Source organism: Hemiscyllium ocellatum, chromosome 13 (genome assembly GCF_020745735.1).
Source record: "Hemiscyllium ocellatum isolate sHemOce1 chromosome 13, sHemOce1.pat.X.cur, whole genome shotgun sequence".
In the NCBI taxonomy this organism is placed as follows: Eukaryota; Metazoa; Chordata; class Chondrichthyes; order Orectolobiformes; family Hemiscylliidae; genus Hemiscyllium; species Hemiscyllium ocellatum.
In genome coordinates, this window is record NC_083413.1 from 74,163,842 (window position 1) to 74,184,477 (window position 20,636).

A 20,636-nucleotide genomic window follows, 5' to 3' on the forward strand; every position below is an offset into this window, starting at 1 on the left:
CTCCTGCACTGAAATTCTAGTGCTGAGACGGTTGATGTCCAAGAACCATAACCATCTTCCTTTGTTCTGATTGCAGTATGGTTTCAGCCACCAAACTGTGTTTCCTCCTATTCCCATTGATTCCAATTTTACTTGGTTTCCTCATGACTTGATCAAACATCATCTCGATGTCATGGACTGTCATTCTCACCTTACTTTGATAATTTAGCTTTTTTGGTTTCACCAGAACCAGGGCTGTAACAAGAATGGGACTTTGAAGAATTAAACTGCGTTTATTTCAATGCAAGGACTCATACAAGGAAGGCTGATGAACCTCAGGACATAGATTGGAATATGGGACTGGGTGTCATAGCTATTACAGAAACTTGGCTGAGGGAAAGACAAGACTGACAACTCAATACGTTGGACTTTAAATGCTTTAGGAATGATAGAAATGTAGGCAAGAGAGGAGGGGAGTGGGATCTTTGAAGAAGGGAAATGATATTATTGTAATTGGAGAGGATATTTGTGAGAGATCATCCAGTGAAAATATATGGGTCGAAATTAGAAACAAGAAAGGGATGATCACGTTGATGGGATCGTACTGTGCCCACCCACACCACCCCGCCCCCCCTTCCCCCCCCCCCGCCCCCACCTCCCAATAGTCAGAGGGAAATTAAGGAGCAAGTATGTAGAGAAATCTCAGATCTATGAAAGAATAATAGGGTTGTAATAGTAGGGGAATTTAAATTTTTCAAATAGTTTGGGACTTCCCTAGTGTTAAAGGTTTTGATGGTGAGGAATTTGCTAAATGTGTACAAGAATGTTTTCTTAATCAATACGTAAATGTTCTGACTACAGAAAGAGCAAAACTTCTCTTGGGAAATAAAGCAGGGCAAGTGACTGAGGTATTAGTGACTGTGAGTGAGCATTCACAGCACAAAGAATTCACAATTACCTGAGTAAAGCAGTCTCTCCTCATTCCAATCCTTGATAAATATTCCTTTATTCTCAGAGAATGGCCCCCAGTTTTGGGTCCTTGAGCCAAGTGGACTAGCCTCTCAGAATTCTGTCCATTTCACTTTTCATTCCTCTAAACTCCAAACAGTACAGAGCCATTCCTCTCTCTCTCTCTCTCTCTCACACTCTTTCTTTCTCCCTCTCCTCATGAGGCAACCTTGTCATCCAAGGAATTAATCCACTTGGGACTACTGACTGAAGATGACAATAAACATTTCCACTTAGCCTTTTGAACTCACCTGCTGGGCTTTCCCAAGCTGATGAGATTCAGGGATCCTCCCCCTCCCAGTCCTGTTTAATTAAGTACCCCTGAATGTAATAGCGGTGTGGACACTGTAGGGATTCTATGATTCTCTGATTCTATAATATAGATCTTTGATGTATCAGTTGCCCATGAGCAATTCAGATTTGTTTACAGCACGCTGTTTCCATTGTGATAACATGCATGAAGTACTTGGTTGTAATTTCATCAAGTTAACAACTAAATATTTGATATACCTAATATGGATTTTGGCATTCTGTCCTATACACCTCCATGAACAGGGGTTGGCGTCCTACCCTGATAGTAATGGCAGACTGAGGATACAGATTGTGGTGGATTTAATTCCATTGATGATGGTCCTCAGCAGTTCATAGATTCCCAGTCATGAGCTACTAGATCAGTCCTAAATCCTCCTTTGAGGCCCATCTCAATGTCAAGAGTGTCTCACTTCAACTTTGGTGTTTTTCACCAGCAGTGAGGTGAGTTAGTCACTGGGAGGTGGTGATTTGCCCATGAACAGGGATTATTAATTATTAATGCCTTGTCGATGGCCCAATTCATCTCATTAATTTTCAGCTTCTGATCTTACCAAACAAGCTAAAAATCTCAATATGGAAGTCCAAACAAGTATTTGGCGAATCCAGCTTACTGCTTTCTCAGAACAGTGCTCATGTTGGACATTGGGCTTCAATCCTCATCTTAGGGCACACTCCATGGGCACTGGTCATTCATATGCCATCTCCCCCAATACTGGCATCTGGTATTTGCCAACACAGTTATAGGAAGGACATTATTAAGCTGGAGAGGAGTCAGAAGAGATTTATCAGAATGTTGCCAGATATGGAAGATTATGAAGAAAGGTTGAAGAGGCAGGCACGTTTTTCACTGGAGCGTAAGAGGTTGAGAGGTGATGTTATGTAAAAACGAGATGTATAGAAATAGCTAATGGCAGTTATCTTTTCCCTAGGATGGGGGATTTCAAGATTAGGGTGCCCATTTTTAAGGAGAGAGGAGAGAGATTTAAAAAAGACATGAAGCCTTTTTTTTACACAGAAATTGTTTCTCATGGGTTATGAACTTCCTGAGAAAATGGTGAATGTGGGTACAATTCCAAATTTAAAAAATATTTGGCTAAGTACATGAATAAGAAAGAGATATTGAAGGGATCTGGGCCAGGGGCAGGCAAGTAGGAGTGGCTTAATTTGAGATGACATTCGGCGTGGACTGGTAGGAACAAAGGGTCTGTTTCCATATTGTATGACTCTAACACTACTTAGAATTCATATTTCCAAGATTCATTTACAGGATGCTGCTGCACCTAATGCAGCACTGGTAACTATCATTGTAATGCTGCAACAAGGACACGGTGCATTCATGTGCACCTAGCACATGGACTGGACCTTTTTGTGCTCTGCTGTCCTCAGTCAGAGGTACATGGTTCACATTACTGCTGGTTAGCAGCAACACAAAGGCAGGAAGCCTGTCCTGGTTGTCAGCAGGAGGATTGCCTTCACTCAGATGCTCCCAACACAGTAAGTCAAGAACAGCCTCCAATACCATAGCAGTGGCCTGGAAACAGTCAGTCACTATACAGATCTGGAGTTCTAGAAAGGTTGGAACGGGTCAAGATAGATTTCCAGACCTAAATCAGGGCAGTAAACAGGATGTATTTTTCGGATGATCATTTAGTTACTCAAGCTAGCTGTTGTGGTTCTGTTCATCCAAACTTTGAACTCAAGCTAGCGTTTTATGCCAGGTTTATTCAAATAACTGAATTCAAAGTTGCTGTAAACTCATGATCCAAATCATTAGTCCGCACTTTAGGATTATTAATCCAGCAACATAATCGCTACTTACCTGTCCCTTCATGAATGAGAAATGCTAAAGCAAACTCATAATGAAGAACAGATAAAGCCCTCCATTACGCTCATTTTCCATTCCCTTGACTTCCTCTGGGCTCAACTCCTGAATTATTATCTATCTTCCCTACCATTGCCTACTTTTCCAGCCCTTAAAGCATTGCGCCTCCCATTTCAGAATTGCTTTAACCGATGCGCCATTTCACAGGAAGAATCATAGAATGGTCCCAGCACAGACACTGGCTGTTCAACCCATCATGTCTGTACTGGCCCTTTGAGAGAACGACTCAGTCTCAATCTGCCAACTCTCCTTTTCTGTCACTCTGCAATCTTTTTACTCTTAAAATAATTATGCCATTCGTCATTGAAAGCCACAATTGAATCTGCCTTCATCAGAGTTCCAAACACAGTATTCCAGATTCTGATCACATGCTGTGTAAAAATCTTTTTCTTCATTGTCACATTTGATTCTTTGATCAATCGCTTTGGTGCCCTCGGCCTCTTGCCCTTCACCAGTGGGAGGTGTTCCTCCCAATCCACTCAGTACGGATACTTGAAAATGAAGACTTCTATTAAATCTACTCTCAACCTTCTCCTGTCGAAGAATAACCCCACCGTCTCCCTGTTTCAGTCAAGCTTGCCATGAAGTCCTGTTTATTGGGATCCTTGAAACAGAGCTGTTTATGAAACAATTTCCTGAGGTGTGTGAGGAGATGTGTACTCTCTGAGTTAAAGTAATTCAGCATGTATTGGAAATATCTAAAACAACAACAGCATTGCACAGGACATCTGCCTGAAATAAGTTTGTGGTTTAGCAAATGTCTTGCAGGAGGACGTTTGCGTGCTGTTTTTAACCACTTCCCTTTAGATCGAGTAACAAATCAGAATTGTTCTAAAATGTGCTGTATCTGCACGTCATTGAGTAATAATGAAAGCTTCAAAATCACTCAGCGATTTTGATAAGAAAGTGGTTAAAGACTGAAATCATTAATTCATATTGATTTACTGTAAAACCTGCAGCATGCCATCAGAAACTCCCTTTCAAATTCAGATATAGAAATCCTTCCTTTTAAATACCCAGAGTCTGGCTTCCTGTTGTTTTAGCGCGTTGAAAGTTTGTGGATAAATTTGCCAGCATTGGGCTTGCCAGAGCACGAGAGTATCAGATAGATAAAGGGTAGAGCATGTTTGGGGGAGTGTGGGGGGTGGGGATCTGCAGCTCCAGTAACAAACACATCATGAACAAACTTTGCTTGTAAAATGAATGTTCTGAAGTTGTTTTGCTTCCATTTTCTCTAATATGACAAGGCCAAGACTAAGAGTGCTCTACATATAGTATTGCAAGCATTAACTAATCAGACAGGCTCACCATGCTTTGATAGCTACTCAAAACTGGTGACAGTTTTGCTGTTCTCACACACTGCAGAGAGGGGCTCTCGGAATCAGCGTTGACTCAGTGCAAGCAATGTTACTTCTCAGTCAGAATCACTGTGTAGGATTAGGCAATGTTCTCTCTGAGTTACATGTATGAGGGTCGCCACAGGCAATCTGGATATACCATCCATTGAAATACATAGGAGGCTCACATTGTGGAATTGCGGAGATTCCAAAAGGTAAGCAGGCCCACTCACGAAACAAAACCACTCGCAGGGCAGTGAGAGCACACTTAGATGGGACATGCATAATGGATGTGGAGGGTACAGTCCTTCAGGTGGGTCATTAAACCAGGGGTCTGGCAGCCCTTCGAGTGAATGATAATGATTCCTCAGTACTTTTCTACAAAGAACAGGGGGAGTTCCACTTAGTGACCTCATCAACAGCCATTCCTCAACAAACATTGCTGAAACAGATTGTGTAGCATTGATCTGGAAATCCGGCTGGCACAGGAAAGACAGCTCAGCGAGCAATGTGATGGCTACACCTTTTTCTGGAAAGGCAAGGATGGTAAGTACAATTGCAGCAGCCACGCTGTCCTTCCTCTTCTCTCCCCTTTCTCCCACTCTCCTCACCTTGGACCTCACACTGCCTCAGAGAGAGGCACTGCCAAGTGCTGAACTGTTTGGTTGCACTCCACCAGGCAAGCTAAGGCCAAACAGCAGTGGCTGCTCTCTGCTTGCCTTTGCTACACTCCCCAGCCCACTCTTTGCCATTGAACCAAGGCTGCTAAGCCTGTGTGGTAGCCGCTGTGGAATAGTTTCCCCGTAAAAGGGACTCTCGCATAGGCACCTTCCGCACCCTCAGGATGAAGTTCAGGACCTGGAATGTTAGGAACCCCTTACGGACGGTCCCACCAGTGACAAACTGGAATGTCGCACTACCATCGTTGCTTGGGAACTCAGGCACTACGATATTGATATTGTCACCCTGAGTGAAACCCAATGAGCAGGGAAGGACAGCTGGAAAGGCAAGACTGAAGGAGAGCACCACATCTGTGGAGTCAGCTTTGCCATCAAAACCGAACTAGTGGAGCAATTCAGAGACTCCCCCTGTGGAATAAGCAAACTCTTCATAACACTCTGACTCCCCCTTGCTGGGAACCATTATATCACGGTATTCCATGCATATGCACCAACACGTGATGCAGCAGCTGAGGGCAAAGCTTTAACCTACTCTAGCCTTGACCAATCATCCTCATGCATCCCTGCAGTGGATAAACTAATCATCCTCAGCAACTTCAACGGCAGAGCCAAGACAGGTGCAGACCTCTGGGGCAATGTAATTGTGAAAGAGGGAGTTGGGAAGCAAAATTCTGAAGGCACCCTTCTCTTGACTAAATGCTGAAAACATATCCTCCTCATCACCAACACGCTGTTCTGTCAAAGGGTCAAATACAAGACAACGTTGCAACATCCACACTCCAAACACTGGCATCCCTTTGACTACATCATCATCAGAGTGAGGGATTGGAAAGACATTAAAATTACATGCACCATGACAGGAGACAACAACTGTTGGACAGACCATCACCTGATCCAAGCCAGGATTAAATACAGCCCTGCCGCAGCAGAGACAACGGAAGCAGTGATGCAGGGAGTTCAACATTGAGGCACGCAAAGACTCAAAAGAGATAGCCTCATAAAACCAGCTCCTCTCCACAAACCTAGCAACCCTTGGCAACTCTGAGTTGCAGGATTGCGACAGCCTCTGGTCCCCCCTCAAGACCGCCATCATCAATGCCTGCAAAAACCCAGTCAATCATTTAACCAAGAAACAGCAGGACTGGTTTGACGCGAATGATCAGGAGATCAAAGAATGGGTAAGCTGGAAGCACATGGCATTTCTGAGTGGAAAACAGCAACCGCATTTGAAGGAAAAAAGACACACCTACAGGTGACTAAAGGCTGAGGCCTAATAATGACTTGTGTCATAAAGAACAAGTGGTGTGTGGAGAAGGGAGCACTTCAGAGATGTCCTCGCCCAGGGCTCTATCATCGATCCGAGCATCCTTGACTGAATCCTACAGCACACCACACGTCACAAACTCAGCAATGCCCCAGCCCTGCATGAAGTAGAGAAAGCCTTCTGCTAGCTCAAGAACAACAAGGCTTCTGGAGCAGAATGTGTCCCCGCTGATGTATTGAGGTGCGGAGGCAAAGAGCTCCTGCTGCAGATACATACCCTTGACTGCCTTATCTGGAAGGAGGAGAGCATCCAGGGTGAGCTGTGCAATGCCAAATCGTGAGCATTTTTGAAAAAAGGGAACAAGTCAGATTGCTGTAACGACAAGGGAATCTCCCTGCAGTTGACCATTGGAAATGTCTTAGCTAAGATCCTCCTCAACTGTTTCTTCCCTGTGACTGAGAAACTCTTCCCAGAATAGCAATTGTTTAATGGTTGACTTGTATCCTTACCTGTAGTGCAATCTGTAGATGAATCTATAGACTGAGTTATTGCTAAATCGTTGTTTATCCAATTTGCTCTTTTTAACTGGGTGCTGTGTTCTGAGGTGATGAGAGAAAGAGAGAGAAAAGGAAAGAGAGAGAACTCTAACATTCGCTTACAAATACATTTTATCTTCTCTGGCCTATGCTGCTCAGAAGTAGCTGTTGAAATATGATTCCGTGTGTATTCCTGAATTCAACTCCAGTGTCTTTTCAAGTTGGCTAGGTTTTTATCTCTTAATGTATGCAATTGTGTAACAAGTGTAAATCAGAACAGTTGAACTTCAAATACTGATTCTGAGACCTGGTCTTGATGTATTTCGATAAAATTACAATTTCAGTGTTGATAGTTTTGATTATTCTACATGGGTTTCACAAAGCTGACATCGCACTCTGTGAAAGACCTCAGGTGTAGCAACAGTCTATATTTATGACTATCGTAACAATTACCAGTAGGTGTAAAGTCAAGACATCTAAAACCAGATCTCCTGAATGGCTAAGGCTTTTGGAGGTAATTCTCCCAGGCAAGAGGCAATGAAGAAATTCCAAGATAAGGTTTATACCTAAAATACCAGTTTTGCCCTTGAAAAGTGCCCAAGACATCATCTAGGTAAAGCAATTGCAACCTGCATTGGGATTGTCTGCATGAAGGAATATTATGCTTTTGACTGACACTTATATTGCCTTAAATTAAGGAGGTGACTGTTTCACCTTATGCTGTCTCCTAACAGGAGTCCTCTGAGTACAGTAAAACTAGTGTAGATGAGGATTTGAAGCACTGTTGAATAGAACAAAGAAAACAAAGAAAATTTACAGCCCAGGAACAGGCCTTTCAACCCTCCAAGCCGGTCAATTCCTAACCTTCTGTATCCCTCTACTCCCCATCTACTCATGCATTCATCCAGACACATCTTAAATGAATCTACTGTGCCTGCCTCTACCACCTTTGCTGGCAATGTGTTCCAGACACCCACCACCCTCTGTGTGAAGTACTTGCCGCTTGTATCCCCATTAAACTTTCCACCTCTCACCTTGAAAGTGTGACCTCTCGTTATTGAATCCTTCACCTGGGAAAAAGCTTGTCTCTATCCACCCTGTATATACCTTTCATGATTTTGTAAACCTCAATCAGTCCCCCCATAATATCCTTTTTTCTCATGAAAATAAACCTAACCTACTCAATCTTTCTTCATAGCTAGCACCTTCCATATCAGACAACATCCTCGTAAACCTTCTCTGCACCCTCTCCAGAGTGTCCACATCCTTTTGGCAATCTGGCGACCAGAACTGTACATAGTATTCTAAATGCAGCCAAACCAATGTCTTGTACAATTTTAACACGACTTGCCAGCTCTTATACTCAATACCCCGCCCAATGAAGGCAAGCAAACTGTGTGCCTTCTTGACCACTCTATCCACCTGTGCAGTAACCTTCAGGGTACAATGGACCTTCATTCCCAGATCCCTCCGCCCATCAACTTTTCAGTCACCTTTCGCTGTTTGCATGTTGTAGGAGGTTTAGAGAAGGCTTTTGTCTTCTGGGAGACCGTCAAGATTTCACCGGTATTCTGAGCACTTCACAGAGTGGGCGTGAGAGATCTTAGTCACTGACACCATGCTAAGGAGCTCTCTGTTAGTCAGTAGGAGGATGGGAGGCGAGTTGCTGCAGGAGGGTGAGGTGGACTCCTTCTCTTCTCTGAATACAAGACATCTCAGCCACCGCTCTGAACCTTTTTTATCAGGACCACCGATACTGCAAGAGAGAACCTTTCCCTTGGTTCCTGAACACTGCACCCCTCAACTGCATGTGTTTCTGTATGCCACTTCACACCTTCAGTTGAAGTGACTGTGAAGAGTCCACATATTGCCTCATGAGAATTGCCCTTGGCAACTGAATCTGCAGATGTCTCTCATTCAGCACCTCCCAACAAGTTCAAGTATGGAGATCAGCAATTAGGGCCAAAGATGCAAACTAGACTTACAAACAGGCACGATCCAAATACTGTGAATGCTGGAAATCTGAAATATAAGCCAAAAATGCTAGAAATCCTCAACAGTTCCAAGGCATGGTCACAAAACTTGGAACATTATTTTTTTCTCTCTCTCTCCACACATGTTCTATTTTTATTTCCCAAAACTGGGCCAGAGGTTTAGCCACCCCAATGTTTGGGCGCCAGAGATTGGGGGGGGGTGGGAGGTTGGAAGTACACACATTTGAATCCTAATACAGTAGCTGGTGCGATTTAATTTAAATCATAAACCTGCAATACAGAGCTAATTCCTGGAACACCAAAAGCACTACTGATGGCTTTGTTCAGTTTTTTGAAAAGAGGTCACAATACCCTTCATTGTGCCATCCTTACTCAGTCTCGTGTGATTCCTAACCCACAACATTGTGGTGGACTGTTAACTGCTCTCAGAAAACTGCTGCAAATAGTAGTTGGGCCGAGCAGTTCACGAAGGTGGTTTGTCACTACTTTCACTGTGGCAATTGTGGATAAACAATAGCCATCAATGCTCACATCTTGTGAAGTAGTATTAATGTGGGGAGATTTAGTCTTGACCTTGCTGCTGGTCTGGTCTGCACACAGCACATGGAACATGTCAAATACTACAGACAGTGCCCTTTTGCCTTAAAGGCAGCCTGCCTCTTAAAGGTAATGTGGAGAAAAAGTTTGCCAAAATGGGATTTACCATAAAATGAAGACAGCGCACATAGAAGAATCCAGATTGACAGATGAGTTGCAGGAGGCTTTACCTGTGCTCTTAGGTAGGGGGGAGACATCAAGGCTTGTATGTGGGCTTTTCTGGAAGGGAGTGGGAGAACAAAGTGGCTGGAGAGGTCAACTCTCATGATTCTGTCCCCAAAGTGCTGCACCTCAAGAGGTGGCATGACCAGACATTGGTGGCACTTGCTCTGCATAGCTCCAGCTACTCAGCTATGGCAAGCACATTTTTGTCAAAGCAGATATCTTGAAACTTTAGAATTAAAACTAATTATTTACACTGTTAGAATATTAAGGACCTAAACACAGTATTGGATCTATACTTACTGATAATGTAAGAGGAGAAAGATTTAAAAGGTACCCGAGGATGGTTCATGTGTGGAATGAACTGTCAGAGGAAGCAGTAGGTGCAGGTACATTTAAAAGACATTTGGATAAGTACATGAATTGGATGACTAGAAGGATATGAGCCAAATGCAGAGCTAATTCCTGGAACACCAAAATGCAGACAAGTGGGATTAGTTTAGTTTGGGAAACTTGGTTGGCATGGACAAGTTGAACTGAAAGGTCTGTTTCTGTGCTGTCTGACCCTATTACTCTATGATACTACATTACCCGACTATGACATTAGACAGAACAGACTGCAATAACTACACACTGTACAGTGCTATGTCTGTTGAAGAGACATGGGAACATTTACACTGGAGCATCACATGTTGATATGCTATCTAACGTTCTTAAAGTTACACTGCCTTTCTGGAATCTACACAATAATGAAACTTGCCTCTCTTCCCTTTTAAAAAATAGAAACCCTTTTTGATAAGCATGTACAAGGCTACAGACAAATACCTAATCTCTACAAGTTAAAATAAACCTTTAGCAGATGACCAGATCTATTCTGATCCAGTTATCACAGCTTGGCTGTATAGCTTCACTATGTAGTGTGCTGTCATTGTGGATGGATGTGAATCATTGTCATAGACGCGCAATTGTCAACTGGTATGATACTTTCAGTATCGAAATCGTCATCCCTTGTGAAGGATGATTAATCATATACAGCTCAGATATGTCACCATTTTTGTAGGATTTAAACATTGTTTATCACAACATCATATGACTTTGATGGATATAATGATGATTAAACTTTCCAGAAACACATGTATTCACATAAAATTTGCGAACTCTTATGCTTTGCCCGAGTTAAAATTGAGATAGTTGCCCGAATGCCCTTGTCCTGTCTTTAAAACCATGCAACATGTGCATGCAGTTTGACAGTGAGAGTATAGGAGGGAAAAATTGTATGGATCTGTCTTCCAAATATGAGAGCTGCTAATGAAGATGAATTTAAGGAGGAGCATGTAGTTCTAACTCATCTATCCCATAATTTTGGAACTTTACACTTAACTATCATGGATTTTGCCAAAGGTACAAGTAGTGCATTCTGTGAGGTTGTTAGGCTGAGGTAATGAGGCAAAGAGACAGTGTTTTGGAAATCCCATTTCCTGCACATGTCTGGGAAGGGTGCATTAGTATACTGTGCAATGTGACTTGCTGAGGAACTCCAACATACTGAATATGACATTTATTGTGTCAGCAACTGTTGACCTAGTGGGTATCTTTATTTTTTTTGTGTAAAGGGTGAGATAGTCAGCTATCAGTACGTAGTTGTGTCTTTGGACACAAAAAATATCAGTTCTAGTCTTGCACTGCAGCTCTGAAGGAATCATGTATGGAATAAGAGATCCTCTCTTGTTAAGGTTGGTGGTGGTGGAGTTGACCTGTTCCACACAATTTAATGATGCTGGGGGAAAGGATAGATTCACATAGTCAATCTCTTGTCTGCAGCCACGTGACCTATGTTTATTTAGTCAAGTGTACGTCAGTGTAAAACCTGTGGTTTATTTGCATTTTAAAAGTTACAAGCTGGCATAACCTACTAGCTTGCTGAATGTGTTCAGGCCACCTATTGATGGTGATCTTCGTGAGCTGTTCCATTTGGACATCATCCAACTTTGCTGAATCTGCTCTGGTTGGCTGTAACCAAATGAATGAGACTGGTTCAGATTGAATGATATATACTTGGAAGTCTATAGGAATTTGGAATCCACTAAGGGTATTAGAAATACTCATCTATGAACCTGCACTTAATTTGTTTTAGAATAGTGTATTTGTCTATACTCCACCCTAGAATTTTTTTATAAAATTCGCTTGTGAGATATGGGCGTCGCTGGTTAGGCCAGCATTTCTTGCCCATCCTTAGTTGCCCTTGAGAAGGGAGCTTTGCGAGATAAGAACTCTTCTAGGTGTTTTGCAAAACTGTTGTTTATTGAATCGAATGCAGATTGACCTTGATACAGAGAGCTCACGATCATTTCTCCTCCCTTGCGGTTACTGTGCTGCAGCAAGAATAGTGACATAATTAGTTTAGCTCTGAACTCAGGCAGATGGTGAGTGAAAAAGAGCTCTTGCCAACTGCTACTGCTTCTGTCACTTTTTTAGTACCCACTAGGTACCTCAAACTTTCAATCCTCTCTTACTGCCATCACGATGTGATTTCTTGGGCCATACACCTTCGCCAATGTGGTAAGGTCTGTATGCTTCCCAACCTGTTTACCCGTTTAACATTTACCAGGAGGACTGGGTTCTTGTTGAAACAGGTATCTTGAACGTTATCAACAAAACAGACTATTCACACTTCTATAAGATTTCAAACTTACTCATGGTGTGGATTCTATCCTCACTGATGTTTCAGTAATGTTACTTGACTATAACATGGCAGATAGCTGACTGCATGACTGCGCTGTGCTTTATCTACTGAAGACATGGACCTTTATACCAGAATGTCTCATGTCACAATGTAATCAAATTATGGTCAAAAGGTACATTGCCCTAAGATATTTGCAATAATACAATATTTATTTAAGAACCCAAGTTATTAGCAAAGTGCCTGGAGGTGCTACCTTTAGCTCCTGATAGACATTGCCCGACTGTGAGTGTGAGGATATGATGAGGAAACTTGAGCTGAATGTGTTCAGGCCACCTATTGATGGTGATCTTCGTGAGCTGTTCCATTTGGACATCATCCAAATTTGCTGAATCTGCTCTGGTTGGCTGTAACCAAATGAATGAGACTGGTTCAGATTGAATGATATATTCTTGGAAGTCTATAGGAATTTGGAATCCACTAAGGGTATTAGAAATACTCATCTATGAACCTGCACTTAATTTGTTTTAGAATAGTGTTTTTGTCTATACTCCACCCTAGAATTTTTTTGTAAATTCGTTTGTGAGACATGGGCGTCGCTGGTTAGGCCAGCATTTCTTGCCCATCCTTTTTCTCTACCAGAAGTTCCAATGAATCTATGAGAGATTGATAGAGTGTAGTGCGTCAAAGTTTGTAGATGACACTAAGACAAGTGGTAGAGTGATGTATACCGAGGACACTGAAAATCTGCAAAGGGATATAGACAGGATACGTGAGTGGGCAAGGGTCTGGCAGATGGGGCATACAATGTTGGACTATTATTTAAATGGTGAAAAAAATGTAGCATGCTACTCTGCAGAGGAACCTGGGTGTCCTTGTGAATGAATCACAAAATGTTGGTTTGCAGATGCGGCAGTTATTTAAGAAAGCAAATGTAATATTGTCCTTCATTGCTAAAGGATGGAGTTAAAAACAGGGAGGTTATTCTGCAGCTGTATAGGATGCTAGTGAGGCCACACCTAGAGTACTGTGTACAGTTTTGGACTCCTTACTTGAGAAAGGATGTACTGACACTGGAGAGGGTGCACAGAAGATTCACTAAGCCGATTCCAGAGTAGAGAAGATTGGCTTGTGATGTGTGATTGAGCAGACTGGGATTATACGCATTGGAATTTAGAAGAATGAAAGGGGATCTTATAGAAAGATTTACAGTTATGATGGGAATAGATAAGATAGAAGCGGGGAGTTGTTTCCACTGACGGGTAAAACTAGAGCTAGGGAGCATAGCCTCAAAGTAAGGGGAAGCAGACTAGGTTGAGGAAAAACTGAGTTGTGGCTACCTCGTTGAATGTTTTCAAGGTGAAGATAGATGTTTGAACAGTAAAAGAATTAAGGGTTATGGTAAGCGCACGGGTAAGTGGAGCTGAATGCGCTTAAAGATCAGCCATGATCTTGTTGAATGGTGGCGCAGCCTGGATGGACCAGATGGCCTATTCCTGTTCCTATTTCTTATGTTCTTGTAAAGAACACTAACCTAAGGTGGCATGAATTTACACACGTCTGCAGCATAACATCTAGATAACAAAACTCTAGAGCTTTAGAAGGTTTATTAAGGAAATAGTAGAAGAATATCTGAACATCAATAACTTTAACAGCAACCAGGTAAGCAAAGACTCAGCTCTCCAAAATGGCCACCTAACAACCTGGACCAACAACTTGCTGGACTGATATACAGGGAAAAAGTAACATGGGGTTGGGAACATGGAGAGTTGCATAAACTTTTTTTAATGACAGGGACCAGCTTTCAGTAGGTATTGGAAGGACTGGGCACAGAAACAACAGAAGTCCCTGGGCCTAATGCAGATTCAGGTCTCAGCCTTTCTGCCAGATCATTTTGGACTTAGTACTGAGACAGCACCATTCAGAAAACAACTGATTCATTTCTTTACACAAAGTGGGGGGAAAAGTACTGATTTCTGGTGAGGGTTTTAACAGTGATATCATAACCAATGTAGCTACAGTTATTCAAACAATGGTCACAGATAGATTCTGTGGTGTAGTCATATTGTCACTTGATTAGTAATTGCAAGACCCAGACTAATGCTCTGGGGATATGGGTCAAATCCCATCACAACTGATGAAAGCTAGTTCATTCATGATAACTATGACAATCATCACTTATTAAGATGTGGGATCCAAATATTAATTCACTAATTATTGACTGAACCAAAGAAGGATTTTTATTATATATGCATGGTTAGCTCGTTAATTTTTGCACATTCTAATGTGTGTGCATTCAAATTTTCAGCAGTGATGCCATACTGTGCATGTGCATTTGAAGTTTTGTTATCACACATTGTGATTTTACCAGAACTGCATGTGAGTGCAACCAACGTTGATGTCATAGCATTTGGGTGCCATGACATCATTAAGATGCATATGCTCAGACTTGTTGTTGGCCCTTCTATGAACGCATATGGAGAATCTGCTGTTTCCAACATTGTTGGGCAACACGATGGTTCAGTGGCTAGCACTGTTGCCTCACAATGCCAAGGGCCTGGGTTTGCTTCCAGCCTCTGGTGACAGTTGGTGCACAGTTTGCACATTCTCCCTGTGTCTGCGTGGATTTCCTCCAGGTGATCTGGTTTCCTTCCACAGTCAAAAGATGTGCAGGTTAGGTGGATTGGCCATTTTCAGTTGCCCATAATATCCAGGGATGCATAGGTTAGAGGGATTAGCCATGAGAAATACAGGGTCAGTGTGGGCTTAATGGACCAAATGTCTGTTTCCACACTGTAAGGATTCTAAGATTCTATATTCACTGCATCTACCTAGAACATAACAATTGAAAATTCACATAAAACCAGACCATGCACTGGAATTAGACAGTACAGTTTATAACAAAAGAAGGCAGTTGTACTTACCCAATGTCATCAAAAACACAAGCGAGTGAGAGTGGTGTTGAAATTGACAGTTTCTAGGCACTTGTTATGTGTGAAAACTTACATTCATTTTAATTGAGATATTGATCATGTATTATTTTTCACTTCTGACACTGATTTAAAGCATCTTGCTAAGTCATTTTTTTTTACATAAATTTTGAACTGATTTAACCTTCCTCATAGGTACAGAGAACAGGCGGTGGGAAAGTATGAAGGGAGCATGAGGAAAGGCTGACAGAGAAGGTAAGGAAAGGGAATGCATTCTGCATGAAAAGGAGCTGCAAATTGTAGTCTGAATTGTTAAAGAAACCTGTATGAAGATTTTCAAGTGAAATGAATCCATGCTACTACATCTGTGTTACTTGCTAATAACTCAAGAAATAAGACACAGGTAATTTGTCACAGATATATGCAGCACGGAAACAAACCTTTCAGTCCAACCTGTCCATGCTGGCCAGATATCCTAACCTAATCTAGTCACATTTGCCAGCATTTGACCCATATCCCTCTAAAACCTTCCTTTTCATATACCTATCCAAATGCCTTTTAAATGCTGTAATTGTATCAGCCTCCATCACTTCCTCTGTCAGCTCATTCCATACACACACAACATTCTACATGAAAAAGTTGCCCCCAGGTCCCGTTTATATCTTTCCCTCTCACCCTAAACCTATGTCCTCTAGTTCTGGACTTAACCACCCGAGGGAAAAGACTTTGTCTATATTCCTGCCCCTCACCATTTTATAAACCTCTATAAGGTCACCCCTCAGCCTCCGACGTTCCCGAGAAAACAGCGCCAGTCTATTCGGCCTCTCCCTATAGCTCAAAACCTCTAACCGTGGCAACATCCTTGTAAATCTTTCCTGAACCCTATCAAGTTTCACAATATCCTTCCGATATGAAGGAGACCAGAACTGCACGCAATATTTCAAAAGTGTCCTAACTAATGTCCTGTACATCCGCAACATGATGTCCCAACTCCTGTACTCAATGCTCTGATCAATAAAGGAAATCATACCAAATGCCTTCTTCATTATCCTATCTTTCTGTGACTCTGCTTTCAAGGAGCTATGAACCTGCGCTCCAAGGTCTCTTTGTTCAGCAACACTCCTTAGGACCTTAGCATTAAGTGTATAAGTCCTGCTCTGATTTGCTTTTCCAAAATGCAGCTACAAAATTAAACTCCATCTGCCACTTCTCAGCCCATTGGTCCATCTGGTCCAGATCCTGTTGTAATCTGAGGTAACCCTCTTTGCTGTCCACTACACCTCCAATTTTGGTGTCATCTGCAAACATACTAACTATACCTCCTATGTACACATCCATATAACTGATAAAAAGCAGTGGACCCAGCACTGATTCTTGTGGCACACTGCTGGTCAGAGTCCTCCAGTCTGAAAAGCAACCCTTCACTACTGCCCTCTGTCTTCTACCTTTGAGCCAGTTCTGTATCCAAATGGCTAGTTCTCCCAGTATTCCATGAGATCTAACCTTGCTAACCAGTCTCCCATGAGGAACCTTGTCAAACGCCTTACTGAAATACATAAAGATCACATCTACCATCTGCTCTCATCAATCTTCTTTGTTAGTTCTTCAACAAATTCAAGCAAGTTCATGAGACATGGCCTCCCATGATGACTGTCCCTAATCAGTCCTTGACTTTCCAAATACATGTTAATCCTGACCCTCAGGATTCCGTCCAACAACTTGCCCATCACTGATGTCAGGCTCACCCGTCTGTAGTTCCCTGACCTTTCCTTACCACCTTTCTTAAACAGTGGCACCATGTTAGATAACCTCTAGTCTTCCGACACTTCACTTGTGATTATCAATGATACAAATATCCCTAGCTGGAGATTTTCCTCAAGAATCAAAGACAGTGTATCAAGCTTTAAAACCATGGGAGACAGACTCAGACAAGACTTAAAACAGTTCAGAAGTTGAATATACCTTAGGAACCAGAAAAATTCTCCATGTACATCTCTATGACTGCATTACTTCAAAAGCAGTGAGTACTTGATTTTTACGCTGCCCAAATCCATGTGGGCAGCAACTTGTTTCCAAATTGGATTGTAGAAGCTGCAGGATCAAAGAAACAACCACAAGTACCATTCCTGCATGTGACAAAATGTGCTTGAAATGCACCTGGAAGGAACACCTGGCAGAATTAAACAAAAACAATCACAACAGCTACATCGCTGAATCTCCATACAGTGGTAACTCTTTCATAACAAGAAAACTATAAATCACCTACATATCAACAGCACTTTCAAAATGAAAAGGGAACAGCATAATGATAACAAGCAAATTCTTCAGCATGAATTGGACAGACACAGATATCCTATCACCATTTGGGCTCTTAAGGCAAAGGATGGAGATTTGTCTATTGTCCATTGTCTCTTTCCTCATTAGGTTTACCCATTGTAGAACCAGATAAACTAACTACGAAAACAAAGGTAGCCATTGGAAATGAGGGGTTGCACAGAGTTGTTATCTTCAGCTTGACTCAAAGAGGACTGAAGAAGTTCTGCTAAGTTATGGGAATTAGTGCAAAGTCAGCTTTGCGTTGCAGTGAACTCAAAATCTACCATCGAGAGCTAAAGATCACAAATACAATTGAATTGTCCCAACATAGAGTGTGAAACATGTGTATGAGCATTTGGGATATCACAAGATTCCAAAAGTACCTATTTGCGAAGCAATTCACTGTGTAACTGACTACAAGCCATTGGAAATGATTTGATGTAATCAACTAACAAGCGTATTACCAGAAATCATTATATGGTGCCATTGATGTCTGTCACAAACCAGATACCAAATACTCATCTCAAACACGTGAGAAAAGAAAACAAAAATAAAAATAGTGCATGATGAATGTAAACTAATCGACATGTTGGACGTTTGGTCGTACATTGTACACAGGGAACATGTTTAGTTGCAAAAGTGTCCAAAATGTGCAGGGAGCTTAGACCCTAAAAAGTCACATCATTGAATTGAGCTACATTATGGAGGAACAAAAGCCAGCTTAGGGAATGATACAATATTTTGATTGTGCACAAACTGTACGCAAAAATAAGCTTACGTAATGAAGGAGTGGAAGATTATCAGGACAACAATTACATGGTAACAATACACAAACGATTTCAATACACCTGTAGATCTACAACATCAAAAAGTGATCCAAGTCTCTGGAAGATTGTACCATCAAAAAATCCAGAAGGATTGTCACACCATCTGTTATATGGACTCCTACACTCAAACTTTTAAAATGTTTCAATTGTTAAAGAGTAAATCATTTTGCAACTACCTTATTTATACATTATTTTGATTCTTACTGTCTGCAATTTGATCTTGGAAAAAAGAGGATGCTATATTATCATTTTAAGAGCTGTTTTGCTTTATGAGTTGGATATGCTAATTAGTTAAGGAGCAGGAAAAAAACATGTGATCCACTTTCATGCTCAGTTCAATAAAAGGAAGCTAGAGTGAGAATGTACATGTAGTTATCTGTAACTGCAAGTTGTATTCTGAGTTTTAACTAAATAGATTTGTGAGATTTTTAAGGGAATGAACGCCACTTACCAATATTGGGAGGTGATGACATAGTGGTATTATCACTAGACTTATTAATCCAGAAAACGTTGCTAACATCCTGGGGACCTGAATTCAAATCCCATCAGGGTAGATGGTAGAATTTGAATTCAATACAAATGAATATCTGGAATTAAAAACCTAATGCTGATGATGAAACTGTTATTGGAAAAAATCCATCTGGCTCTTTAATGTCCTTCAGAGAAGGAAATCTGCCATTCTCACCTGGTCTGGCCAACATGTGACTCCAGACCCACATCAATCCAGTTGACTCTCATCTGCCCTTAACAGTAAGTCTATTATTTGAGATTTAAAGAGTCTTCACCTGTTTCAGACAGGAGCCCTAGACTCCCATTTTATTGTCTACATCAGTATAGGTGATAGCCTTTCTTGTCTGCTGCACTGGAGGTCAAGGAGGCTGTTTAGTACCTGAAAAACATGGAAAACAGGCAATCATATTTCTAGAACACTTCTTTCTAGATGTCATTTGTAATCTTACTCCTTCAACAATCTTGGTTGCTGGTAATGCGCCTGGTCAACAGCTTTGAAGGTACTGAAGATATATCAAAGAAGTTTGGTTTCATCCTCCGTGTGTCCTTTCCTCTCTAATTCCTAACATTCTACCCAAGGTGAAATGTGTCCAAGATGTGAATCTTGCTCCCATTATAGAGAGGCTCATCCAGAAACTTACACTTCTAGACAGGATACAAAACTGTTGGACAGATGCTCTTCTCTGCATCATTACTGAAGCTAATTCATTCCACCATGCCATCATTGGCTCTCAATTTTAATTATACTGCAAGTCAATGCACACATGAAAATACCTTACATTCCATCTAATGTCCATTACATACAGTTTTCTTCCTCCTTATAACTACATCGAAATAAGGACTCATCAAATCTGCTCCTACTTCATGTGATTCTGGCTCAGTAAATGAGAAGTCCTTACCTCATTCCACTTTCTCTTCCTCCTGAGGTTACCCAACCCCTGCTCCTAACTTTTCCACATCTTTGAAATTTAACATGGATTTCTCAGTTGAAAGAAAACACGAAACGCTGTGTTGAAACAGTGCTGTTGAAAGCAGCTACCAAGTTTGGAACAGAAGGAACTTGCTGAAAAAGAAAGGAGTCATGAGGGAGAAAGGAAATCATTGGCTCCAGCAATAAAACCAACCTTCCTGCAGTCAGCTTCAGTGACTAGGGAGCATGTGGCAGCCAGAGGCGAATGTGAAGAACAGTTAAGGGTGGAGCGCCAAAGTTGAGATGTTGGTTAGATTAGTAATGAGATTAGTTTTAAGGAAACTCTGTTTAAAGAAGTGAAAGCAACACGGTTGTCATTATCTGATTAAAGAGCAATGGGTATTTATGCAGCCACGCTGCAGAGAAGTAATGTAAAAATTATTCATGCTAAATCGACTTTTTAACATTCTTTACATGGTCTTGTGGCTGCAAGATAGTATTAATGGAGCAACACATTGCTGCTATCCGTGAAGGTATGAGAGATGCCATCCTTAGAGAGTTGTGGAAGCAGAGTCATTGGATATTTTTATGTCAGAGATAGAAAGATTCTTGACTAACAAAGGAATCCAAGTTTACTGAGAGTAGGTGAGAATATGGAGTTTATCAATGCTCTTATTGAAAGCAGTTTGGTTCGAGGTGCTGAATGGCCTTT

At 41.6% G+C, this 20,636-nt stretch overlaps 1 protein-coding gene across 7 annotated transcripts in view; it reads right to left on the reverse strand.

The window, feature by feature from the left end:
- Window positions 1-20,208, reverse strand: part of LOC132821616 (G-protein coupled receptor 55-like) — a 42,931-nt gene extending 22,723 nt beyond the window's left edge. For 2 of the 7 annotated variants that reach the window (XM_060834295.1, XM_060834294.1), the window contains exon 1: window positions 19,794-19,828. In XM_060834295.1, the coding sequence (XP_060690278.1) occupies window positions 19,794-19,795 (2 nt within the window). In that variant the 5' untranslated portion in view covers window positions 19,796-19,828. Of the gene's footprint in view, window positions 1-12,733; window positions 12,839-14,799; window positions 15,263-18,955; window positions 19,023-19,289; window positions 19,394-19,793; window positions 19,829-19,913; window positions 20,113-20,138 lie in introns of those variants that run through there. The other 5 variants (XR_009645336.1, XR_009645337.1, XM_060834297.1 and 2 more) reach the window with 5 other exon arrangements.
- Window positions 20,209-20,636: the final 428 nt, after the last annotated feature.